Source organism: Halichoerus grypus, chromosome 4 (assembly GCF_964656455.1).
Source record: "Halichoerus grypus chromosome 4, mHalGry1.hap1.1, whole genome shotgun sequence".
In the NCBI taxonomy this organism is placed as follows: domain Eukaryota; kingdom Metazoa; phylum Chordata; class Mammalia; order Carnivora; family Phocidae; genus Halichoerus; species Halichoerus grypus.
The window spans coordinates 12,126,676-12,154,134 of NC_135715.1; the positions used below are offsets into that span (position 1 = coordinate 12,126,676).

The following is a 27,459-nucleotide window of genomic DNA, read 5'->3' on the forward strand; positions in this document are numbered from 1 at the left end:
GCTTCCTCAGGGCCGTCACGGTGGGGCACACTCGCCGCTCTAGCCTCCTCTTCCAGTGGAGGCTGTAGTCCAGGGGCGGCTCAGAAACCCGCGGGCACCCCAGGCCAGCCAGTCATTGGTACCTCCTCGTACCTCCTCAAACAGATGTCATTCAAATCGTTTACTGTTTATTTATGTATTGTTTGTTTGTTTGTTTGTTTGTAGGCTCTGTGCCCAGCACGGAGCCCAACTCGGGGTTTGAACTCACAGCCCCAAGATCAAGACCTAAGCTGAGTTCAAGAGTCAGACATTCAACCAACTGAGCCACCCCGACTCCCCAGTTGTTTACTATTTTATTTTATTATTTTATTTTTTTACTTTTTTCCTATTTATTTATTTATTATTCTGTTCAGTTAGCCACTGTATAGTACATCATTATTTTTGACGTAGTGCTCAGTGATCCATTATGAGAGACTGAGGGTTGCCTAGGGCAGAGACGGGGCAGGGACTGTTGAGCCGTTCCTCTCCCAATTCCAGCGTGGCCCACCTGTCCAGAGAGAGCAGGGTCCTACAGTTAAGCATTCTTTGTTTCTCCAGCACGTCCATTGCAGAGCCCCAGTGCTCACCTCGGGTAGCTTATTCACGTGCTCCTGGCAGCCACATAGAGTACCCTTTCAGAAAGGAGTTCTCATAAATGTTGTTTTCTCTCTCACGCTGGATTTCCAGAGATACTGTAGCACCCCTAGAGACTGGTTTCCTAAGCCCTTGGCCTGCTGGCACCCCATCCCCTTTACGCAGCTCTGCCCCAGCTATCCTGAACTGTTCGCTGCTTCCGGAACTCACAGTGCTGAGAGGAGGATTTATCCAGAAGCTAAGGATTCTTTCTTTAGTTTCAGGATTCCTTCCAGGGCCCTGGGAGGGCCTCCAGCAACTTTAACTTTATATTCAAAATTTTGTATTTTTTTTTAACCCCTTCCCCTTCCAGATATGTAAATGTCAGCCCCACAAAGTCTGGTTCCCATCCGGGAACATGTTCCTTGGTGTCTCCATTTTCTCTGCAAGGAATCCCCAGTCCCCCCTGCATCCTGGCTGACGCGTTCCTCTCTTAGACTTGGCTCTGAAGTGCCCCACACTGTTAGGTTTCATCCCTCATCCAACACGTATTCATCGGATGCCTACATTATGCCAAGCCTTGTTCTAGATGCTGAGGGAGCAGTAGATAAAATGGAAATCTTTGCTTCTGTGGAGCTTGTAATCTCACTGGGGGGGTGGGGGGGGGAAGCAGGTTCATTCTAGGCGGGGTCAGATGCCACTTCTAGGTTCCCACTGCTGTCAGTCATTCTGCTCTCATCGTTCACACGTCTGTCCATCTCCCCTCTGGACTGTGAGCTCTCTAGAGTGGGGGCTGTGTCCTTGTTATCTTGGCATCACAATGCATATGGACAGGCTCAGTAAAAGTCTGTGGAGAGAAGGAACACAGAGCTGCTAATAACATTTGCATGCGAGGAGGGGATGCAGCTGCTAATTTCCTGTGCCCACCCTAATTATAGGAAAATGAGGATTCTCCCTTCAGATTTAACTGCTTAAATTCCGGGTGGGAGTATGCAGTGAGAGCCGTGGGTAAGATAGGAGCAACAGGAAGGCTCATTGGGCCACCCTGATTAAACTCTGGCTTCAGAGGACCCTTCCTTCTTGTTGCAAGCTGCATTGTCCCCTCCCCAGCGACAGTGCTGGGGTCCTGTTGGCAACTTCAAGAAGTACACCATTTTGAAAATGAACTAAGTTCCATGAAGAATTTTTATCTCAGCCGATCAAGTAGCTTTTATAGTCATGCAGAAAAATCAAGGAAGTTTTAAATTCTTTATAAGCAGAAACAATAAATTTCTCGTCTCTTAAAATAGAATGCTCCAAGAGTTGCTGTTTCCTCAGTTTGCTATTTCAAGAAGTGGTATTCAGGATTTGAGCTTGTGTTAACATTTAATTACCAGAGACACAAAGTCCAGAAATGACTAGAAAGTTCACAGGAAGCTATCCTGTCAGAGAGAAAAGCAATGAAATCAGTAAGCCTTTCTGCCGAGCTCTTCCCGTGGTTTTTGAGGCTTCATACGTGACTGGCCAGAATTGAACTCACCTGTGGGCCTATGTGCTCCAGCTATGCTGGATTCCAGAGGAATCTCATTTTCCTGGCACAGAGAGGATTCCCTAGCTTCTCTTTGCCTGTGGATCTGGAATTTCAATTTGCATGGATGTTGGGCAGCCAGACCCACAGCAACAAGTGGTGGAGGAAGGAGTGAGGTTGGAGAACCTCAAAGGGAGGTTAATGGGGAGGGCACTGTGGATCATGCCTTTTGGCACCTGTGACAGCCAGCCACAGGATCACCGGGGTTCACCATGCTGCCCCTGCTTCGACCAGTGGATGGGGACTGGTGGGGCCGTGATATCAGGGGCTAACCTGTACCCATGTCGTCCCTTCAGATGCAGCTCCTTCTTCCCGCTGTCCTGATCACATGGCCCTGGCTTCAGGCCTTGCCTGTGGATCTCTGGCAAGGAAGCCAAGGTTTTGAATCATTGTTATGAAAATGTCTGTGGGCGCTGGGCCTCCCAAACTCTCCAGTAGAGTCTGCCTCCACTCTCACCCCACATAACCAGCTGTGAGCAGCGCAGCATGGGGCTCACTCTCGCCTCCTCTAGAATCTTCAGTCCTGCTGCTCTCGTGGCCATGCCCTAGGGGAGTGGGTCTGAAGGGCTTCTGTATACACCCTGACCCCCCAACTGTTGTTCTTCTCTGTCCTGCCTGACACAAACTTCATCAATACTCTCTTCAGTTTTTAATGTAAGCATCTATTTATATTTATTTTGGGCTCAGTCCCTGAATTCCAGTGTCATCTCTGTTAGTATACAGTTTCCTCTGTTTGGCCTTTTGTGTTCCCTTCTTTGTGCATGCCCCTACCATTGTTGTCTGTTTTATTTTATATGTTCTTGGAGAGTACAGGAAAGTTTTTGTAAACAGATTGGTAAAATTGAATGTATGTGTAACATTCACCACTCCCCTCCCCCACCAAAAAAAAAAAATCACTGTCATGCAAGCAACACATTTAATAATAATAATACTTGTAATAGTAATAACAACAGCTATATTTATCATGTGCTTACAGTTTTCCAGGCTCTATCAGGCATTTTACATGCATGCACTCGACGGAGCCTGGGAACAGCCCCCTACAACTGTGCCGCTCAGCTTTCTTAACCACTGTACCGTACTACCTTCGAGTTGATCCACATCTCTGGGGTGTCTCTGGCCCCACCAGAGCAGATCCAGGTTTTGTGAGTGATGAAGCTTAGAACGTGGGGGGCCTTGTCTAAAAAGATAATTCAAAATTATAAATACAAAAGGAGGCATGGAAGTTAATACTTTATTTAGAATTTGAAAAGAAATCACAACAAATTACAAATTTTAAAAAGGCTAACTCAAACCGTAAACATCAGAAATATAGGAGAACAACATTTTTATGAATAAATCTCTTGATACACCTCAGTAATACTTTCTTCCCTATATTTTTTGGTTTCATACTATTATTACCTCTTCATATGATCATGGTTTGATTTGATGACTCTGTAATGCAAGGATAGATCATTTCATCTTTCTTGTAGCATTAGTCAACATCTGTATTTTATTAATCATAGTTTAGGAAAGTATCCTCTAGTTTTATAATGTTTGGTAGCATCACATAAATTTTTAGGATTGAAAAAGACCTCTATTAGGTTTCTTTCATATATGAGCTGAATAATTTTGGGGCATTCTCAGATTGTGCAATAATTAACTTCAAATATCCCCCAAGTAGTCCTGGGGCCAAACCCCTTGAGATATACCTGTATTGCAACATGGCCCCTGATGCTGCACTTCATGTGACATGAGTCATGACACTGGGTGGACTGACACAGTGGCCATGGTCACTTTGGATCTTCCTAAGAAGCCAAGATGCCAAGCAGCAACTGAACTCTACACAGACACGGGGCCTGGGCAGGGGTCGATGCAAGTGAAGGATACCAAGCTTTGTGCACAGTCACTGTGTCTCTGGGCCCTGGGCTAGATGCTGGGGGTGGGGTGGGGTGGGCAGAGAGGAGACCCAGCCCTGTCCCAAGGCACTAATAGTCAAGGAGGTAAGCTGTGCACAGGTCATTTCAACCCACGGCTGAATGAACTGCACTCTAGGACTGCTACTAAGCTGGGGGTGGGGGGGGGTTGTCCCTGTCAGAGAAGGGAAAGACTATCTCTAATGCGTTGAGGGAGGTGCACCCCTAGTACAGGGCTAAGTACTGTGTCCTGGGGCTAGAGCAACTCTGCTTTCACTCCTTTGGCTTATTTACCTGTGGGAGATTTGTTTTTTAGAGGAAGGATTCTGCTAAAATAGGACATTTGTCAGCAGCCTGCAGGGCTGTAGGCTTGTGACAGGTGCAGAGGTGTGAGCGAGTGACAGGAGCAGGCTTGTGTCAGAAGCGGAGCCACATTGCTTCTGTCCTGGTCCTGGGGTTAGAGACACAGCTGCCTCCGTAGGAGGGCTGCATGTTGGTTAGGGAGTTCAGAACTTTGCGCACTTGAAGAGTTCCCACTCTTCCTTCAGCACCTTGAGGCATCACTTCTGTGGTGAGGTGAGGAAACGTCCCAGCCCATGGGTGGCACTTGGCTCAGCCTCCTCCCTTAGCTCTGCATTTAACTTCCACCAGCACCTTTCGCCATATTGAATTAAATGTTTCCGAGCCATCCTCTTCCACTGTCCAGAATGTCCTCAGCTCAGTTCCATGGCTAGTCTCCAAGGAGTGACAGCCCTCCTCCAGAATTGTGTATAAAATTTTAGAAAGGAATATGTATACACATTTTTGGAGAGAGTGGGCCCAGGTTCTTGGAGGGGTCTATAGCCCCAGAGAGGTTAAGAAGCTCAGCACTGGGCATGTTCCTTGTCCCTCTCTAATTTACAAATTCCAGCCCAGTTCCTGGGACATCGAAATCCCTGGGGGAGCTTGTGCAAGCGCAGATCCCCAGTCCTACCTGTAGAGTTTCTGATTCAGTTTACTTTTGTATCAACTTCTCAGGTGATGCTGCTGCTTGTTACCAGGACCCCACTTTGAGAACCATTCTTGTAGACTTTTATAAACTGAAAGTACCATGGTCCTCTCCCTGTCAGATTTCACAATAACCTGAGAAACAAATGTTCATAAATAAGGACATTTAACCTCCAAATGAGGACAAAAGCTAAAGAAGTTGTATCTATAGATTGAGTTACAGTTTTCACTTACTATAAAAGCAGCATAATCAGGCCCTGTGCAAGTTCTGAATGTCAAGACTCAGGAGCTGACCGAGTCCCCGTGATGCTTAGGGAAACACAACATCTTTGAATATTTAAAACACAAACCAGTGAATTCTCAGGTTTTCAAAACATGGTGGTTCCGATGGCCTAGGAGCAGCTCCATCCATGACCGTTAGTTGATTTGGGTAATTCTGGGCCCAGAATCTTGCTTTTGACCATAGAAAATCAAGAACTTGGCTCTTTTAGCTGTGTCACCCCAGGAAGGATTAAACTTAAGTGTGTTGATGGCTTTAAAACCAAGGCCATGTGCCAGATCTACGCTAAGTCTCTTTCTACTAAACTGAGGGTGGGGTCCTGGCACTCTGGTAATTCACTAATTTCATTTTGCTCTTAGTGTGACGTTCCTGTCACCGCTGTAGGCTGGTCAGTTCCCTACCCTAGTGGGCTGTCCCCCTGCTCACGTGACCACTTGGAAACGCTTAGTTAAGCTGAAGAACAGTGAACAGCTGTAACCAGTGAATCATCCTTTCAAAGAAGAGTAGAAAATAGGCAGTTATGCCCTTAACCCCCAGTTGAGTAGACCCAGAGGTGTGACTTCCCACGGGCCCACTGTCCTTTCTGTTTGTAGTTGCTGCCCTTTTTTTTTTTTTTTAAGATTTATTTATTATTTATTTACGAGAGACAGAGAGAGAGAGAGAGGCAGAGGGAGAAGCAGACTCCCAAGGAGCAGGGAGCCTGATGCAGGACTCGATCCCAGGACCCTGGGATCATGACCCGAGCGGAAGGCAGACACTTAACCATCTGAGCCACCCAGGCGCCCTGTAGCTGCTGCTTCTGTCTTTATCTTCCACCTTGTGTTTCCTTCACTTCTGTTGCTCCTGCCTGCCTCACCCCTGGGTGTCAGTCCCTTTTGTCTCTTCCTCCCCCACCTCCTTCTTGTCTCTTTTCCTGTTCCCTCACCAATCTCCATTCTCACCCTTTCTGTGAGTGTTTTTAGAGTTCATTTATTAAACCTTTTAAACAATCTAGGTTTAGTCAAATTGGTGAGAAATAATCATGAAATACATTTAAGAACGTGTAAACATGTTGTGTGTATCAGCCCAGCGACAGGAAACACATCAATTAATTGGAAATAGAAAATTAATGTAAAGAATTACTAAACTGGTAAAAGGGGATTAACTACTAAGGGGCAAAGGTAACTCTACAGCGTAAATCGGCAAATGACTCTTGGGCCAAATCTGGCTGTTGCGTTTCTGTAAAGTTTTAACACCACTCTGCCCATTTGTTTATTTATTGTCAGTGGCCACTTTTGTGCTACAGTGTCAGAGTTTAGTAAACAGTAAAGCTGGCAAAAGCCTAAAGTATTTACTCTCTGGCTCTTTTCAGAAAACGTTTGCCAACCCCTGCTCTAAGAATACAGGAATAGTCTACTGAGGGAGCTGTGCCGTAGGAGCAAGGCAGAAAACTCCAAAACATCCTAGGCTAAGACAAGAGCCTTTCCCAGCAGGTCCCTCTAGCACCCTCTCTGACGAGGGCTGACATCGTAGCACAGTTTTTGGACAAGCAGACTGCCCTTGCCTTCTGATCCGAAGGGACTGCACTGCTGGCCCTTGTTGGAAGGGGTAGGGAGGGAACACAGCCAGTGTTACCTTTGGAGGGGCCCAGGGCTAGTGTGGAGGACCAGGCCACCCCTCGGAGCTTACCTGGTCGCCTTCATGTGCTGGGCACTGTATGGAGCAGGGGAGAATGCAGTGTCTGTCCCATCCTGCAGGATCTCTCTGTCTGACCTCTTTGTAATAGAAGTGCAGCTGTCAGATTCCAGAACTCTGTCATGTATAAAGCTATGCGCATCTTTGGGTTTTATTAGGATTATAGTCCTGGTTCCCAAGGAAGACCTAACTAATCATGACATCTATCCATTCTGCCAACAAGCTCTTAAAGCACTATGTACAGTGTGACAAACTAAAATAAAGGAACATATTATTCAAGTCGAATTAAAATATTTTGGAGAATATTTTTATAATTTTCTATGGCAATTCTTTCCTTAAAAATACTTTGTGTAAATCTCTCTCACTTTTGAACCGTTTTTTGGAATGTAGAAACAATTTAACATTCTGAATATCTTGTAGGAAGAAATTACACTCCCATTATGATAGCTTTAATTTTTTCTGTATATTTTTATCTCTGCCCATAAATGTATATTTTGCTTAATTATAATAATGGTGCCCTTGTTTGGTCATTGCATTTTTTTTCTTAGCATGTCCAGACATCTTTGTAGAGTCTACTTTTTTTTTTTTTTTTTTAAAGATTTTATTTATTTGAGAGAGAGAATGAGAGAGAGCACATGAGAGCGGGGAGGGTCAGAGGGAGAAGCAGACTCCCCGTTGAGCAGGGAGCCCGATGCGGGACCCGATCCCAGGACTCCAGGATTATGACCTGAGCTGAAGGCAGTCGCTTAACCAACTGAGCCACCCAGGCGCCCCGTAGAGTCTACTTTTAAATCAAGTAATTGAAGTTAAATATGGACGTTTGTATTTATGTTAGGTAGAGTAAGCTGATGACCCCTTTAAACAACTCCAGAATCTCCGTGGTTAACACAGTAGATGCTTTTGTTCCTGCTCACGGATATTTCAGCACCTATTTTCGGGAGGCAGCCTTCTGTTGGGTAGGTTCAGGATCTCGATGCCTCCTATCTTGGGGCTTTATCCTCTCCTCAAGCCTCCGGAGTCTAGTGCTGGATCCTGTGCATGTTGCTGGCAGGGGGGAGAAGGGAGGGAGGCTGTCTCAGTCACTTAGGGCAGCTGGAACAGAATATAAGGGTGGGGGGAGGCTTAAATAACATTTATTTCTCACAGTTCTAGAGGCTGAGAAGTCTAAGATCAAGGCACTAGCCAACTTGGTGTCTGGAGAGAGCCCACTTCTTGGTTCATAGATGGCTTTCTCCTCACTGTTTCTTCACATGGCAGAAGGGAGTTCTCGGGGTCTCTTTAATAAGATTACTAATCAATTCAGAAGGCCTCTACCTTCATGACTTAATTGCCTCCCAAAGGCCCACTTCCTAAAACCATCACATTGGGGATTAGGTTTCAACGTGCGAATTTTGGAAGGGTGCAACATTCAGCCTCTAGCAGAGAGCTTTTACAGTCCAGGCTTGGCAGTGGCCACACTCCTTCCCCTCACCTGCCCTTGGCCACAAGACACAGGGCCACATCTAACCCTGGGGAGGCTGCGGAATGTAGTCCCGCTGTACCTAGAAGGAAAGGAGAGATTTGGGGAACATGTAGCAGCCTCACCCACAATTCCCAATGTGATGCCACGTACCAGATGTCTTTAATATATTTCATACATATTTATTGTCATTTTAATAGACATAACATGTTGAGATTATGTAATCATGATTTTTATTAATAGTTTCAAAAAATGATCTTGTAGGAATTATTGATATATGGACTTAGTTGCTTCTGAGAACATTGTGTGTGTGTGTGTGTGTGTGCACGCGCGCATGCCTGTTTTATCACTTGGCATGCTGTGATATAGTTGAATAGGTGTCTTTCTCCCTGACCTAGCCCAGTTAGTGCCTTCCATGTGGGAAGTGATCAGCAAACACCATGGCAATGCCTGGCAATAGATAGAAGAGATTTTTACTGCGAAGGCTAACTTTGGAAATAGTCAAAAAAGGCATATTCCCTCATTCCTTTTCCCACTTGCTTATTGCCTCTTTCTTCTGGTGGTCTGATGGTCATCCCTATCTGCTGAGGTTCACTCACAAGCCCTGGTTTAAGTGATACCATCCTCCCACCCCCAGAGCTCACATTTTTGTATGTTTAGGTATTATATAATAAGTATATAGACATTTTAGGAGACAGGGGTATTTTGATACTCTGAGAAGAGTTCTGTAGAGTCTTATATGAAATAGTGAGCCCTGTGGATGCTTTAAGCCTGGGCCAAGAAGGCTGCCACTGTTGGCATTCATCCCTTACTACCAGACCACGGCTGGGCCCCTAAGCAGGGCAGTTCTGGCAGATCCTAAGGTTTGAATGGGGACTGACATAGCCAGGGGTGACCCAGGACACGACTGGACGTTCCATCAGACTTCATAGCCTTCTTTGTGCTTTAATAACTAAATAAGCAGGACTACAGATAGACAGAATACCAGGAAGTGTCTTCTGTTCCTTTGAAAATAACTTTTATCTCTTGTTTCTGATTCTTCCTTATAGGAAAATTAACATACTCCCGTTGCAGAAAAGTTGGAAAATGCAAAAGCAGATAGTGTAAAGTTCTTTAATCTCAAGGAATTGCATTTATCTATAAGAATGTTTCAGTTGCTTATTTTTTCACCCTTTAGGCAAAGCCAAAGCTGATCGAACCACTCGACTATGAAAATGTCATCGTCCAGAAGAAGACACAGATCCTGAACGATTGTTTAAGGGAGATGCTGCTCTTCCCTTATGATGACTTTCAGGTAGATAACTTTTAAATGTGGTTGATCTCGACAAACAGTACTTTTTAATCTACTGATTTATTGTTTGGTTATTTAATTTTAGGATTTTTAGAAGATGAAGATGTTATTTAAGAGAGAAAAGTTATATCATTGTATTTTTCCATGCATTCCTTTATGGGTTGATTTTTTTAAATGGTATTATTTTTGCAAATATATACACACAGATATGAATATGTGTTATATATTTGCATATGCATACAGGCAAATGCATGTAAATGCATACACACATGTATGTATTACATGTAGAACATAAGTATTTTTTGTGTGTGTTATATTTTTAATATAAGTTCTGTACTCTGGGCGGATTTAATGGACACAAGTACCTCATGTGTCTTACAAGCTTTGTTTGAAGAGAGATTTAAGGTTTTTGCCCAGTGCCTAGGTGCTAAGGAAGGGATTTGCTGGGGGAGCCCTGGAGGATTTTGTCATCCTTTCAGGATTGCACTTTGGGAAACCACCACAAGAGAACCCGTGGACTCTGTGTGGGCTCACAGAGAAGGGCTTGGGGTAACCAGGAATGTCCTGATGTCTCCCTCTCTGGTGCTGTTCCTTGTATCGCAGCAGCTGCTGGCGGAGGACCTGGCACGGCTCCTGCTGTGAGCTGCTCTCTAGATTGTTGCTTCAAGTCTTTCAGGTTGCGAGAGCCCCGTGGCTGAGCGACTCACAAGAGCTTTGAGGCTAGTGAGGAGTGAGAACAGGACATCAATGGTGTTAGAGGCCTGGCAGCCTGGAGTCACCTCGGTCTGTTTGGAGGTTCTGGTTGCTGCCCTTGTTCTCTGGGACCTACCTCATCATGGTGCATCCTTCGTTTTTGCCTTGAAACTTCTTTACCCGGTGCTATTACCATCCAATGCCCTGTTTTCTGTGAATTGAGCTGCCTTATTTTTGAGCTTCATTCTTTGTTGTTTAATTTGAAAAATACTACAGGGGCACCAGGGTGGCGCAGTCGGTTGAGCTTCCGACTGTTGATCTAGCTCGGGTCTTGATCTCTCAGGGTCGTGATTTTAATCCCCGGGTTGGGCTCCACGCTGGGTGTGGAACCTACTTAAAAACAAAAATAAATAAATAAAAATAAATTAAAAAATAAGATAAAAAGCATTACATACTTATAAAACAAAGCAGAATAGGCACTATTGAAATACTTGATGTTAAAAGCTTCCCCCACCACTTTCTTTCTAATCCCACTGCCCAAAACATAACCTACCACATACAGTTCTGTGCCTACTGCATTGTCTTTAGAAACTTCCATGTTAATAACAATTGTTAAATTATATTCCTTGAAGTTTTTTTTTTACACCAAATTTCCACCAGTTTACAACAAAGGTGGGAATTCTCACAAATGTTCACTTTTTTTTTTTTAACTTGTTAAGGATACATCTGAAGAAAATGATTATTCTTTTAATTCTTTCCTGAAAAATAAGGAATGCTGTAGAAGTGGCATTGGCCGTGAGTGTGATGCTGCTGCCAAAGTACCTTCCACTGATAAATGGTTTCAGATCGTGCCTCAAAATAGGATGCTTTGAAAACCTCATTGCATGAATAGACTACTCAGCTAAAACATAAATGGAAGCCTCAGAATGATTTCTTTCGCCTCTGATTTTGGCAATAAGTTTATTAGCATGAGAAGTTAAGTCAGATGATTATAAATTAGACTTCACATTGACACATGTTTCCTGTAGTGTGCTCCGAGGAAGCTAAAGGTTATCTCAAGTTTCTCTGAGCATGAAGTACATGTATTCTTCTTGGTATGAGTAATAAAGTTATCCAGTGTTTGCAACCTAGAATGCAAAGTTGTATTTGCAGCCTGAGAAAAAATTATTTAAGATGCAAACAAACCAAAGAAACAAGATACAGTTAATTTAGTATCATCTTTTACCCCAGGGACAAGGAACCTGGATGTTTAAAGCAGTTGTAGAACCAGATGATTGAAACTCTCAGAAAAACTCCTTTGTCCCTTTTGCTTGTAACTATTTCCCTGGAGATACCAGGCACAAATTTTCTAGGAAAGGCAAAGAACTCACTGACATTTTGCTGGCCAAGATTGAATAAGCAAGTTATTTTCTGTTTTTGGGAAGTTTTTCCCAAAGATTAAGGAGCTTGAATTTCAGCTTTGATCCCTATCACAGCAATTATCATGGGCTCCATTTAAATTTGGATGCTGTTACTTGTTTTCCCAGAGATGCCTATATATTATAGGCAAGGCCATTTACCCTGTGCTTTCTCGTTAGATTGTCGTGGTGATTTTAATAACTGTCTACCTAGCTGAATGAGCAAAATGTCTTAGAACTGTCACAGATTCCCTCTGTCTGTCCCTCTCTTCTTAGGCAGAATAGAATAATATAAGGAACTATCCTCGTATTATTAGAGGCAGAGGGAACACTTAGATCAGGGGAAAGTATTTCATATGGAAAAAATAGCAAGATGGTTAGGAAGTGGGTCAAATTGTGAGCAAAATGCATGCTGGGGGTTAATTTGTAATACCATGCTTACTAGTTAAACAGTATTAGTTAACTATTAATAGAACTTTGTGCAAAGTTCTGTCAAATGCATTCAGAGTGATAATTTACTAAAATGTAAGTATGGATAGTGATGAAACATTTGTATAGTTCTAGAGCAGGACATATGTTGATCCTGGCCAGACTTTTTTTTTTTTTTTTTTTTAAGATTTATTTATTTATTTTAGGGGGCTGGGAGGGGCGGAGGGAGAGGGAGAGAGGGTCTGAAGCAGACTCCTGCTAAGCGTGGAGCCTGATGCATGGCTCAGTCTCATAACCCTGAGATCACAACCTGAGCCCAAACCAAGAATTGGATGCTTAACCCACTGTGGCACCCAGGCGCCCTGATACTGATGAGCTTTCAAGGACGCCTGTGTTCTCTGAACATGAGTCTTACGTAGAGAAGATTTTTTTGGTAAAATGTATTTGCTGAAGGGTGGGAGAACAGTGTTTAAAAGAAACAGACAAAATAACCTGAGAGACATGGAGTCAATGTGGATTTTAAAAAGGCAAAAGGACAGTTCTCAGCTCTCAGAATATTTATGAAGTGAAGTTTTATCTGCCAGGGCCAGGGGCAGGAGTGTGTGGCTGATGTATCCCTCGCTAGCTGACTACACTTCTTTTTTCAGAATCAGCCCCATGCTTTGGAGTCTTTCTCTTCTGTCTCTGTGTTGGCTTCATGGTTCTCCTTGCCAGCAATATCTTCTTTTCTCTTCCCTCCTTCTAGAACCTTCTCACCCTTCCGAGGCCACTTCACATCCCTTGTCCTCTGATGTTGTTCAAGTCCACAGTGATTTTTTCCCCATTCTCTTAATCCCTTTAATACTTACTGTTCACACTGTATGTATTTATACCTGAGTACATTGTCTTGGGCTTTTCACTAATGGCTTCTTATGCCTTTTGTGGTCCAGTGTCACCACCTGTGCTGTGACCCCAGTGAAGGCTCAGGCCCTGTGTGTGTGAATCTCTGTCCTCCCACCCACCTCATATCCACCTAATCTCTTTATTGTTAGAATGTTTTAGATCAAGAAATGTAAGTTGACTTTTGCTGAAGAAATGACACATCTATGCACAACCGGAAGTAACGCCCAGGCTTGCTCCCCTTCTCGTCAGATGCGTAGAACCTCACATGGGTCTGGCCATTGACTTCCAGTCACTGTTCTCCTTTAGGTGGAAGTCCTTTACCGGCTGATGCTGGTGGTTCTTAAAAAAATTTTTTTTTCGGGGCACCTGAGTGGCTCAGTTGGTTAAGCGTCTGCCTTCAGCTCAGGTCATGATCCCAGGGTCCTGGGATCGAGCCCCGCATCGGGCTCCCTGCTCGGCGGAGAGCCTGCTTCTCCCTCTCCCTCTGTCTGCCGCTCTGCCTACTTGTGCTCTCTCTCTATCTCTGTTAAATAAATAAATAAAAATCTTAAAAAAAAAAAAAAGATTTTTTTTTTTCTTTATTTGAGAGAGACAGGAGCAGGGAGAGGAGCAGAGGGAGAAGCAGACTCCTCACTGAGCAGGGAGCCCGAGGTGGGGCTCGATCCCGGGACCCTGGGATCATGACCTGAGCTGAAGGCAGACACTTAACTGACTGAGCCACCCAGGTGCCCGGTGGTTTGACGTTCTTAACTGTTGCCATCACTCCCTGAATCTGCAGCTTGCTAGAGAGCTCCTTATATCCTGGCTTGTTACAAGCTTACTAACGTGTGTGCAGTTATGTAAAGTGATGGACTGTGGGAAAGGTAGTAATTAGTCAAAAAGGATGCTGGTGGCAATTTATAGATACCATTTATATTTCACAAAAACCAGTGTTTGGCGTGTGGTATGAACTAACAAGGACAGAATTTGTGTTTTCCTTCCAGAGATGTACCTAAAGGAATTGAAAGCAGAGACTTAGAGATACTTGTGCACCCATGTTCATGGCAGCATTATTCACAACAGCCAAAAGGTGGAACCCATGTGGCCCATGGGTGAGCCTTGAGCAAATTACACTAAGTGAAATGTGACAATCAGAAAGGACAAATTTTGTATGATTCCACTCACAAGAGGTACTTAGAGAATAGTCCCATTTATAGAGACAGGAAGTAGAATGGTGGTGATCAGGAGCTGGGGGAATGAGGAGTTACTGTTTCATAGGTGTGGAGTTTCGGGTTTGCAGGATGGAAAGAGTTCTGTGGGTGGATGGTGGTGATGGCTGCACCATAGTGAGAGTGTTCTTAATGCTCCTGAACTGTACACTTAAAAATGGTTTAAATGGTAAATTTTATGTTATGGATATTTTACCACAATTGAAAACAAAAAAGAGCATGTGGTTGCAGGATTTCTGTGCTCCACGGATGTGAAATTATTGTCATCCTTAAAGTTGTTCAAAGTCAGGGTGAGGAGTAATTTCTCTGGTGCTCTTCCTGCATATTTCATGGTTTAGTATCAACATCATATTCCCTCGCAAGGGAATTTAAAACAAAAAATAGGTGTACCGAGGAGAGATTATTAGTAATGGGCAATCCTAGAAATTTTCATTTTTGGAAATGTTTAGATACAGGAGAATCCTAGAATGTTCTCAGCATTGTATAGAAAAATGTGGTTAATCCATTTCCCTTTAAATAACATCCTGATTTTTATTTTTCCTCTGTTTCTTTTCCTCTTCTACTTACATGAGACTGATAATGATCTACAAACCACTGACCTGAAAAGGAAGCCAAGCCCTGCTACTTACAAAGGGCCTGGAAGTCCCTGATCTCATTTCCCATCTGTCCTTTTGAAAAGAAAAAATTCTTTCCACACTGTTTTGTCCTCACTTTTTATTATATGCTGCCAAAAAAATAATCTTGGTACTTTGTTTTGAGCTTTTTATTGAAAAATGTTCTTTTGATAAATTCCTCGAAATTTTTATCAGAGGGAATTCAGTGGCCAACAATGTAACTTTCTGTGAACATTGTGGTTTCTGGGATACTAGTTCATGCCCAGGACTGAACCTACCTGAATAAGATCTGGTTAAATAATATTTCTGAATTGACATTGGCCAGACCTTCAGGAGATGAGAATTTTAATTCTAGTTTTAAGTAATGACTTTTACAGAAAACAAGAACAGATCGTACTTTCATGATCAAATATGTCTTAAAAGCTTATTTTTTGGACAGAACTGATCAATCAAGTTGAAGAGTATATTTGTTTAGCTTATAATTGATAGATCTACTCCTTCTGCAAAGGGCTCAGCCTCCTGAGATGCTTAGAGTATGAGACAGGGCTCCTGCTTTCAAATTGCTCAAAACTTAGAAGAGATAATAACCTAATGTTTCTAATAAGAAGGAGAATGTGACTAGTATCATGAGAGAGATCGAGTCCCATGGGAATTTATTCTATTAAGTTGGAGATAGTGGGATATCCAGGTGCAAAGAATTTTTAAGTGGTTGGAAATGCAGAAGTTCGGTCTAAGAGAGGAATGGGGGTTATTGATCTGGGCTCACTCATAGCAATGTGAGTCAGTGGCCCAGAGGCCAAGAGCATGGGGGTGCCTCTGTGGGAACTAGATCTTGGGGGCACCTTCACTGAGGAAGGAGGGAGGTGGGAAGCAGTTACAGAAAATTGGAAACTTTCTCCAGGAGACTGCAGGGTCCTGGAAGACAGAAGACTTTGAAGAAGGTAGGCAGAAAGGGCAGACAGTCTTGTGCTCCTCCTGATGAGGTGGGGGAGTTGATACCTAGGATATCTTTGCTGGTGAAGAGAGTTTCTGGCCAGGGCTGATGAAGTAAGCAGGTGGGAATACAGGGGTTCATATTACATGGTAGCAGAGAGAAGGAATCGTCATGGCTCAGAGTAAGAACAAGAGGTTTTATCAGGATTGGGAAAACGAGAGAATGAGCTAAGAAGGGAAGTCCAGGAATGGGGAAGACATGGAAGATGTCAGGTTTACAGGGATGTGGTTTGAAACAGGGCTCTTTGCAGGGCTGTCTGGTTGGCTCAGTTAAGCATCTGACTCTTGCATTCAGCTCAGGTCATGATCTCAGGGTCATGAGATGGAGCCCTGCATCAGGCTCCACGCTCAGTGGGGAGTCTGCTTGAGATTCTTTCCCTCTCCCTCCTCCTCTGCTCCTCCCTCCCCATGCTCTCTCTTATAAATAAATAAATAAATAAATAAATAAATAAATAAATAACATCTTTTTTTTCTTTTCTTTTTTTTAAGATTTCATTCATTTATTTGACAGAGAGAGCGAGAGAGCACAAGCAGGGGGAGCAGCAGAGGGAGAGGGAGAAGCTGGCTCCCCACTGAACAGGGAGCCCACTGTGGGGACTCGATCCCAGGACCCTGGAATCATGACCTGAGCTGAAGGCAGATGCTTAACCAACCGAGCCACCCAGGTGCCCCATAAATAAAATCTTAAAAGAAAGAAAGAAACAGGGCTCTTTGGGGATCTTGGGGATGGAATTGAGGGTCTTTGGGGGAAGAAGGAGAGAGAGTTCCATCTCTGAACAGCAAGGAGAGAATTGGCTATTGAGAAATTTAGAGTGGATTGGGCTGAGGGGCTAGTGTCAGGCTGGCTCAGGGGAGGTGCAGCTCAGTGGGGGAGGGGGGCGGTAAGAAGGGTCTGGAAACTTAGGGAATAGGATGAAGAGGGGGTGACAGTAAGAGTCATTGGTTAGTTCCTCCACTGCTGTAACCATGGCCATAGCCCTCATCCTTTCATGCCGTGGTTAATGCAAGAGCCTCCTGTCAAGTCTTCTGGATCCTATTCTTGACCCCTTCCAGTTTATCCTAATAGAGTAGCCAGAGTGAGCATTTAAAAATAAGTTTAAAAGGTAGGTCGGATGATGTCACTCTTGTGTTCAGAGTCCTTCAGTGAAGACCTTATCATGGCCTGAAGGGCTGCTGTGGTCTTGTCCACCCATGACCTCCCTGACTGTCTTCCTGGCCTCCGTGGGGCTCCTCCTTCACCCTGGGCTGTCTCCTGCCTTAGGGCCCTTGCTCAGGCTTTCTCCTGTGCCAGTGAATTCTTTACCCAGCTGTCTCCCGCCTCCTGAAAGCCTTTTGCCAAGTCTTACCTTGTCAGTGAGATCCTTGCCGACTCCGTACCGCCCGACCCCCTTGGGCCTTCCTGGTCCCATTTATGTTTCATTTTTTTCTCACCACATTGCTTATCCACTTCTAACATACTTACATGTTTATTCATGTGAACTCTGTGGGGGCAGGGCTATTCGTCCTGTGCACTGATGTTTTCAAGCACCTGGAAATAGATGGCACAGGGCAGGAATTCAGTAATACTTGTCGAGTGGGATGAATGAGTGAGAGGGAGCGAGAATGAGAATATATGAATCACCAACAAGAGTGGGCCCCTTCCACCTAACATTTTGGTGGAAACAGCCTTTTTGGGAATGTCAGTGCTTGAGAACTGAGAAGAGAAAACTGAGGATGGGGGGTTATAGTGGCAAGATGGTATGTGTGGGGGTGCGGAATAGCAGCAGGGCCCAAAACTACGGCACTCGAGGTCCTGAAATGGCCTCCCATGGACTTTTGGCCGGGTGTGGAGTCTTTATAGGTCGATGTTGGACTGAGAAAGGAAGATAGTGGAGGACCTGGTGGGTGAACGAGCAGAAATGCATGGTGTGGGGTCGTGGGAGGGATGTAAAGTGGCACTTGGAGAAGGGGCGTTTTGGTGTTTGCGATGACACAGGGAGATGTTTGGTAGGCAGCATGGATCATGGCAAGGGTGACCTTGGAAGGCTCGTGGGTAAAGTGAATCAACATGTAACAAAACACTAAACAGTTTGATAGAGATTTGGAAAGGTAAAGATGTGAAATAGTTCAGCCCAACCACTGGGGCTGTTGAACCTAGATGATACCTAAAGTTAAATAGAAATAAGTTATAGGCATAGCTGGTCAGATGACTATTTTGAGCATTTAGTCTAAGCTTGAGATGGATCCCTGGGCCCCTTGAAGATAAAATATGTTGTAACCTTTCTTTCTTATTGGAACTGCAACAGGAAAAGCAAGTGATGTAGGAACACTTGGTTGTTATTATTTCCTTGACTGTCACATTTGTTCCTTAATTTGTTTAAAATTTTGTTCAGCTCAACAAACTTAAAGAAATATCAGTCTTGGAACCGTGCCAGTTCAGTATTACTTAGGTGAGGGTGAAAATTACTTGTGAGTAACAGCTTCTCTACCGGATTCTCCATCAGCAACCAACAGCAATATATTGAGGAACCGTAATTAACTTTGATTTGTGCCGTGTTTTGTAAAGGAAGGTGGCAGCCTTGTGGGACCGGAGGATGAGGAGAAGCCTGCCGCTTCTCCTCAGTGAGGTTCAGCTCACGTGATACCGTGGTGGTCAGAGAGGAAGACCACGGCTGGCCCTCTGGGTCCCCACGCTCCGTTACAGGCAGAGCAGGTCCATTCGCCCATCAGTGGAGGGTGTATGTCGTGCTCCACGGCATACACGCTAGGGGACGTGACTGACCTGTGTTCCGTGTTATATTGGGGTGTGGGGACATTCCTGCAGAATATGTGGCGGTGTCCCGGGAGCTGGGTAACTCAGGGAACTCTGGTGCCCGCCCCAAAACCATTAGAATAAAATCCTGTCCGATTGATCTCTGTGTTTACAAAGCACGTTAGCCGTTTTCTTCCATACGGCGCCTGGTAAGGGAAGTAGCCTTTTTTCACTGAGGTAGATCCTGTATTACATGATTTTTATTAGAAATACTGCACAGTGGGGCACATGGGTGGCTCAGTCAATTAAGTGTCTGCCTTTGGCTCAGGTCATGATCTCGGGGTCCTGGGATCGAGCCCCACGTTGGGCTCTCTGCTCAGTGCAGAGTCTGCTTCTCCCTCTCCCTCTGCCCCTGCCCCCCACCTTGGGCTTGCTCGCTCGCTCTCTCTCAAATAAATAAAGTCTTTATTTTTTTTTTAAAGATTTTATTTATTTATTTGACAGAGACACAGAGGGAGAGGGAACACAAGCAGTCTTTTAAAAAAAAGTCTTTAAAAAAAAGAAAAAAAGAAATACTGCACACTGCTGAGGAAAACTTATGATCAAGTAGGGAGTTGAGATTAACTACGTAAATAACTAGATGAAATAGGACACACACACAGGCATATAACATTACCTGCATCAATGGGGCTAAGAGTTGATTCTCTTATGTAGAATAAAAGATACTGGATAAACTCGTAGTCCAGCACTGTATGCATGTACTCCCCGCATCAGGTCACACTCCCTCCCTCCTTCCCTCCCTCCCTTCCTCAAATCTTCTTTGCTTTTTTAGAAGAAATAATGTTTAGCTCACATTTTAAATAGGTCGGAGAGAATGGTAAATGTCCCACAATTGGTAAAAAGGGGTAAGCACAGATCATACTTGTAAGCATTGAGGGGTAGGAGGACAGTTTTATGTATGTGATTAATGTATTTGTCTTAGGTTATTAAACACGACTAACAGACACACATAGACAAAGTTCTAAGCAAAGGTGATAATCCTAAGACCATGTAAGCACATGGAGATTCATTTATACTCTATTTCTACATTCATTGAATATTGATCTTTATAATTATTCATAACTGTAAAACTTTGTCAAGGTGGCAGATCAGGGGAGTAGAAGAGAAGGAGACACAGTAGGATTGCATGCAAAAACAAGAACAAAGAGTGCCTAAAGAGAAAATCTAGGTTTTGGCCTCAGAATTACCAGATGTCATTGAACATATTAGTAAGCTCAAAATCTCTGTGGTTCCTACAACTTGTGGGTCCTGCTGTGTCCATTGCTCTGCCTCTTCCTGCCAGGGTTGCCTGGCAGAGCCTAGATACTGTCAAGTGTGTCCTGCTCGGAGTGTCCGGCATCAGCCTGAGCGTGCGTGCTGAGTGTATGCATGAGATCCAGAGAGGACAGAGTAAGGAAGTTCAGCAAAGTCCCCTGATGTCAGAGGTCCTCGAGTCAGGACTTCCCCATCTGCTTAGTGTTTTATCTGTGGAGCATAATCTCAGCTCCACCGTGTTTAAAATAAGACTTTGGATGGCATCCCAGGAACTGATGTGCTGAGGCCCGATGCTCTGACAAGACCAGCGCAGCGGTGGTGGTGCTGACAAATGCATGGAGAGATTTGAGAGCAATCGTCCTTGGTGCATCAGTGCAACTGTACTCCTGAGTGATGAGGAGAACACGAGGAGAGCTCACCAATATCTTGGAATATGTAAATAATGGCCATGTTTTAATACGAAGCATATTCACTATGCTAGGTGTTCACACAAAGGTATGGTCTTTTCAGCAACTAAAATTGCATTCTAGAGAAAGATTACAGAGCCATACACAGATAAGTAGAAAACAAAAGAAACTGTGCTTGCTTATACCTTCCTCAAGGTTTTGTTACCAAGTGGAACATAAATCCATCATAGGGATGGTAGATGCTCTAGACCCAAGATTTACTCGTGTGACCTGAAGTTTAGCCCCAGGTCTCTCTGTTATTAATCTGGGTGATGGGGTAAATGAGAAGCCTTCTTAAAACTCACTTTTCTTAATCTATAGTTCAGAGATAACATTTGCCCTAAAATTTAGGTTCTCATAGATATGCGAGAATCCAGAGACAGCACCATGCAGGGAAGCTCTTTGCACCCCTGGCTGACGTCAGTTGGCAGGAAGAGAGCTGAGGGCCTAGGAAGCAGCCTCCTTCCTTCCGGGTAGCATCATTCATTTTTGAGGATTTGCAGTCATGTGATGTGGAACAGGTTGAGCCCCTTACTCATGGGGAAGCTGGACCTGCCACTTGTCCCCCAAATGACCAAATGACCTGGTTTTCTGGATTACCCCCCCACCATTCTCTCTCGTGAAGTGGTACTTAAGAGTGACTAAAACCAAGCATCTTTTTAACACCAAACCAAGCCAAACATAAACCAAATAGAATCTCTAAAAACTGAACTTAATTGGTGAGTCTGGTCATGAAGGGTCCTGAACATTTAACTTATTTAGTTATAGTTTATTGCATTTGGAAAGTTATGTAATATATAATTTGGGGGGTTAGCAGAATGAAATTTTTATGACTCTCAAAGGTCTACTGACACCTATAAATGCATGTGACACTTTAGGAAACAGGACATTATGTGGTGACAGAAGCTACCTGATGGCTCAGCAGTTCTGAGACACTGTCTCATTTGGAACCCTGAGTGATCTTACAATTGAATAAAAGAATCCCCATTTTAAAATCTCAACTGCCCATTCACTCAGCAAACATTTACGTTGTGCCAGATGTTCTGCTGGGTGTTGGAAAAGCAAAGATGAGCAGCATAGTCCGTGGGTCTCGAGGCTGGTAGGAGACGTGGGTGGGGGGAGCAGCTCTGCAGCCAGGTGAGTGGCCTGGTGCATGAGGGAGTCACAAGTCCCCATGTGCTGCAGGGCTGAAGAAGGGCAGGTGAGTCCAGAAAAATCATTAGAGCTGCTCAGCCAAGGTCTTTGGGTCTGCTGAGGAGCTTGGACTCTATTCTGGTGGCAGTGAGGAGTCATGGAAAGGATTTAAGCTGAGGCCTGATGCTAGCAGATGAAAATTTTAGAGCGATGACTGGCAGAGAACGCGTAAGAGGAACGATAGAGGGGAGCTGGGCATACCAGCTGCACGCAGGAGCACCCTACATCAGTGCATTGTCGTGGGGACGTCCAGCAAGGAAAGTCACTGACGTCACACAGGGTGGCACTATTGAGCAAGCAGAGAAGGATGGTGCAGGATGGGAGCCTGGGGAGCTTGCAGGGGCTGGTGAGGAGGGGCTGTGGGGACAGGCGGCCCCCAGCATGGTTTTACTGGGTTCCTTGAGTGTTGTTTTCTGTTAAATCCCTCCAGAAACCTAAATGGGATTCCTTTTCTAGACCCTTGTCCTGTACCATGCCGTGTCCATTTTCTTAATTATTAATGAATTGGACATTGAGAGATCTCAGGAAACTGAAAATGGGATCTTCTGAGGTTAATAGAACACTGAGTCAGTCGCCAAGACATGATCTCCACAAGGAGATGTTGGAAACGCCCAGTTTCCAGCCTGGCTTGGGGCTAAATCCTCCTAAAGCGAGTCATCTGCTCTGAAACAAATACCTCTGCCAGACATTTGGAAAGGCTCCAGTACGCTGTGCTTGATAAGTCACAGTAAAGTCCCCAGAGTTTCTCGTAGTAATGTTTCATGCACAGACAAATGCAACCAAGGCCGGTGTCCAGCATATGATATAAAGGGACCCAACTCCCCAGACATGTGAGGTTCCCTGCAGTCTGGCTCAGGCTTAGAAACCTAAGAAAGGAGGTATTGAGAGCTGCCTGTCTAACAGGGAGTAGTTGAAAATCCAGGATAATGTTAGAACATTGAAGCGGACTCTGTCCATTTGGCCCAGTTGAGCACAGTATAAATTCAACCCAGGGCTTACTTGCTTAGTAAAGGAGATGGGCCAGGCTGAGGAACGCCAGCCCAAAGAGCTGTCTTCCCTCAACCGCCTGGGCTTTGATTTCTGGCGCCATCCACTTCCCTCCCCTCACTGAGTTTTGGCCCCCTCCTACCACACCCCACGGTTGTCCTTCTCCTGGAAGATCTTTCTCTGCAAATGCATCAAGCCCTCAAAGGTCTGAGGGCATAGTTCTACTACGTGAATCAAAACAAACACAAAAATGAACACAAGCACAGGATGCTTTATATGGAATTACAAACAGGGTGGGGAAGAGAGAGTCCACATTTTTGCGTGAGGGTAGGTGGGAGCTGACCCAGGCCCTGAGACCTGGTGGGCTTCCCTGTCCAGCAGATCATCTGTCAGAGTGGGTGTTAGGCCCTCGTGTCCGACCTCAGGCCGTCCGCAGGCCTCAGAGCCCATCTCAGAGGTAAGGTGGCACCTAGGAAATGTCCTGCACTCTTTGACATTCTGCAGCCACGTGCCTAACAGACCAGTTTCCGCCTCCTGAAGGCCTTCACCTGTCGTCACTCAGTGTCTCAGCTGATGCACTGTGGCCTCCCCTCTCTTCAGAGCTGTTCTGCTTAGAACACTGGAGGAGCCGTCTCTTCCTGTTTCAAGGCCTGCACTCCCTTCTGCGCTGCCTGTGATGTTTGTTTTTCTGTCTGAGGGAGGACACTCCCAGCCCTATGCTCCTTTGAACAGGAGAGATGGGGAGACAGTTGTTGGTGGCGGAAGCCTGCAGCTGGCTGGTGTTGCAGCCCACCCACTTCTCTGGGATCCTGTCTCTAGCTCATTGTTCATATGGCCCCAGGGGAAGGGTGGGCCTTTTGTTTCAGTCTCTTAATTAAAATCTTATAAAATAGGGTATTTTAAACAGCAGTGGCTATGCATGCTTCCCACCAGGAATTAAGAGGGTTGTTTTGTTAGGGTTTTAATGCCCATTCTAAAGTGATTAATAAAAAGTCCCATACCATATGGGTTGAGAGGGTTAGAACCGTAAAGAAACAATGACACAAAAGCACGTCTCTGTTACCACTCATCCTACATTTATTTAAGTCTACAGAGTGACTCTTCCCTCCCTCAAATCCAAGGATTCCTTTCCTAAAAAAATAAATGGGGTAATCAATCAAAGCAGACCTAGTATTAGTCTTATTTTTTTGGATGTCTTTTAGTTTCTCTCAAAGCACCTCATAGCACTCAGATAATAAGTCATTTGAGACAGATAGACTTAGAATTCCCTGTTCACAGAACTGTGGAATTTTAAAATTACACAGTAAGCCTGGAGATCCTTAGAAAACTCTCTATTTTATAGATGTGGAGAGTTAAAACTTTCCCTCAAGATCACACAGCTAATTAGAGGCCACACTCAGATGAGGACTCAGGTTTCCTGGCTCTCCATTCAAACCCCTTTCCAATATCACTTCTCAGATTCTTCCATAGGAAGTTGAATTAAATTATTCACCTCACATTTCTTGCAGTTTGAAACATGAGCTTCTCGGTATCCCAGCTTCAGTGGGGTCAGGGTGGTGGGTTGGCCGGCACTGATGGAGGGAGGACAGAGCCAGGTTGGGGTCAGGAATTCCATTCGTAGAGAGAGATTCCAAGCTGAAGATGAAGACCAGGGTTTGTAGCAGGCCATCAGGGGAACAGCTGTGAGTGATAAAGAAGAGGGTCAGGAAGTGCCAGGAAGGCCCAAGGCTGGCCCAGATCAGGCCTGTATGGTATGTCTGTCTGTCCCTTCAGGTGACCCATGGCCCTGCCTCCCTGGGCCAAGCACCCTGGGCTATGGCTCATAGTCGCTGAAGTGACCCCAGTCTTTGGGGGGAGTCATTTCAACCAAGAGAGAAAAAAGTTTTTTTATCTATTTGAAATTTGTTCTTCCAAATTAGACTTGGAGATAGTTACAAGTTCTGCTGTTTCTATTCAGGTCTGGGGGCAACTCTGAACTTCAACTCATTCCATTAAAAAAAAAAAAAAAGGTCTCCTGAAGATTGACCTGGGCTCTCACATGTCCTTGGATCATCTTCTGAGCCCTTTGGGCGAGGACTTCACCCCTTTCTCTTCCTGTAGCAGTTCTAAATTTTTCTTTTCAGTAACTCCTGACATTTTTTGGAATTCCTTGTAAGACTCCTGTCCATACTTGGCCAAGGTAATTAAGGATCTCTTTGTGTCAAAGACTACCAGCATTAAACCTAAGTAACAGAAACTGACTGAAAATAATTTAGACTATTATAGTAGCTAGAAGAGGGCTTTTATTTTTATTTTTTAAAAATATTTTATTTATTTATTTATTTGAGAGTGAGAGAGACAGAGAGAGAGAGTGGGGAGAGGAACAGAGGGAGAGGGACAAGCAGACTCTGCACTGAGTGCAGAGCCCGGTGTGGGGCTTGATCTCACAACCCTGAGATCATGACCTGAGCCAAAATCAAGACTTGGATGCTCAACTGACTGAGCCACTCAGGCACACCCAGGGCTTTTATTTTTAAATTGTGCTTTGTGCTATGAGATTTCTATCCAGAGTGGTTGTCGGAGATGCTAGCTGCATTTATATTTAATTTGCAGATCTTATCACACTTCACAGTGTGAAGTGTTTCTTCCCTCCCCCTTGCAAGTGCGGAAAGCTACTTAGAGAATGCTGCTGCTAAGCTTTCTTAGTAGAATGGAAATAATTCATTTCCAAACATAGAAATGGGACAGATATTCTTTGAATGTCCACCTTGATGTTGATTTATATAAAGTGGATACAGACCCATTTTTTTTAGCAGGAATATGATTTTAACGGATAGAAAAGAAGAGAATACCACAACCATGAAAAAGAAAATTAAGTTCACTTGTGAGGAGGGCGTTAGCGTTCATTGAGTATAAATCTCCAGGTATTGATTGAGACTCTGTTACAAGCCAGATAAATAAAACTGCAGAAATTTAATGTGAATCGATTTGGCATACAGTAGACTATTACCCAAATGCGAGTTTTAATAAACAGAATCTATGGAGAAATTAAAATAGAGCATTCACTCATGCTGTAGTCTTCAAGGGAAGACTTCAGTTTTCATAATGGGCCAGAGAACTATTTGTAATAACAGAAAAAAAATTATATACAAGTAATGGATGATTATTGGTAGAGACCTATTTCTCTCTTCATTGACTATTTTGTTCATTCATTCTTGAAACATTTATTGAGTACTTAGCACAGACATACAGATGGGGGCATATGTCTCCTGCTCTCAGAGGATTCCACAGTCCGATAGGAGAAAGTGGCATGTGCGCCTGCCAGAAAGTTTTGGATAACGGAGTCAGAGGTTGACCAGCTGCTATCAGACGCGGCCTTATTGGCCGTGGTTCATAAGTCACCAAGGTCTGGGGTCAGATCTTAGCTTTGCAAGTCCAGAAACTGAGTTTGTTCAGTGTGACCAGAGTTGTTTGGGCTCAGAGAACTGACTTGTAGCAGACAACCCCACGAGAGAACAAACCAAATGCTATTTAATTATGAGCCTTGAGAACTAGAATTAATAAGCCGATCAGAATACATTCATTGGCTGTGTCATCTCTCTCTCATTAGGAAAGTCTAAATGGGAATCACATTATAAACAGGTGAATTGGGGAGGCTGGACTCAGCAATGAGTGGGAAGACCTTGGGAACTGAGGACACGAAGCGACGACTCCTCACTGGTGCCAAGTCCAATGTTAATGGTGCCCCAGTGGCCCAGCTGGTAGATTCCAGTCTCTCCTGTTAAATGGGGATAAAGACGCTGACAAAATTGCTCTGCTTTATGTAAGACCCGTTCCTTCTATTGGCTCATTCTTTCCCCAGATGAGTTAAAAGCATTGATTAGGCTATAGGTTGGTGGGGTTTTTCATCCTTCCGTGTTTTTTAATTCAAATTTAATTAGTGTTCTGGGCAGTTTTTCCTTTGGCATAGGATATATTTGTAGTTCTAGGATTTAATGGGTCTCTTGTGTGTGTGCAAAGAGCTAATCTAATTCGTTGTGTTTTGATTTTGCTCTTTTAACCCCTAAGTTTCTGCCCCCTTTGTACTGAATACAGCATGTACTCATCCTGTACAGTTTAGTTTAAGTGTCTTTGCCTTGGTGCACATCTTCTTGATGTCCTTTTCTCCTCCCTATTGGATTTAGATTCCCCTCTTCTTTCCTCTCATTTCAGCCTGTGCTTCTGTACCCCTTTCTCTCATACTCTTCTGTAGTACTCGCAGCACTGCTAATTTATTTCCTCCTCATCCTCTGTCATGAGACTATAAGCTTTATAGGGACAGCAAGTACACTTTCTTAAACTTGGTGTCTCCAGCTGCTAGTTCTGTGTCTGGTGGTTGAAAGTAGTGACTCAGTGAGGGGAAGGATGGATAGATGGATGAAATGATATTTATGCTGAGCCCTAAAATGATCAGTACAATGATTTGGGGGAAGAGAAGCCATTGATCTTTACTCTTAAAGTCCAACAGACATTTTTCTCTATCTTACTTGTCCACCCTTAGGACACTGACAGAAGTCCTAGGAAAGGTGAATGTGGAAACCAGATTGCAGCTTAGTGTGTCCCCTCGATGCTTCTGTCCTTACTCTATATTGTGATTAGTATTTGAAAAGATTTTCCTGAAAACAGCAGTATTCCTCAGTACATTAATTAGGACATGTTCCTAATCTCTTACAGTCTTGTTATAGTTATTTATTGCTGAGTAACAAACCATTCCAAAGCCTAGTAATTTAGGGCAATAATTTATAATTTCTCACAATTCTGAAATCTGATCAAGGCTCAGCTAGATAGTTCTGCTTGACTTGCTGTCTGCAG

The 27,459-nt window shown here is 44.2% G+C and overlaps 1 protein-coding gene across 27 annotated transcripts in view; it reads left to right on the top strand.

Annotated features, from left to right (window-relative positions):
- The window catches only part of DOCK9 (dedicator of cytokinesis 9), a 327,271-nt gene that overhangs the window by 114,487 nt on the left and 185,325 nt on the right, over positions 1–27,459 (top strand). For all 27 annotated transcript variants that reach the window (XR_013446892.1, XM_078070150.1, XM_078070157.1 and 24 more), the window contains exon 2: positions 9,628–9,744. Coding sequence is in view for 26 of the 27 variants with exons in the window: in XM_078070150.1 (XP_077926276.1) it covers positions 9,628–9,744 (117 nt within the window). In the remaining variant the exon portion in view is untranslated. The remainder of the gene's footprint in view (positions 1–9,627; positions 9,745–27,459) is intronic.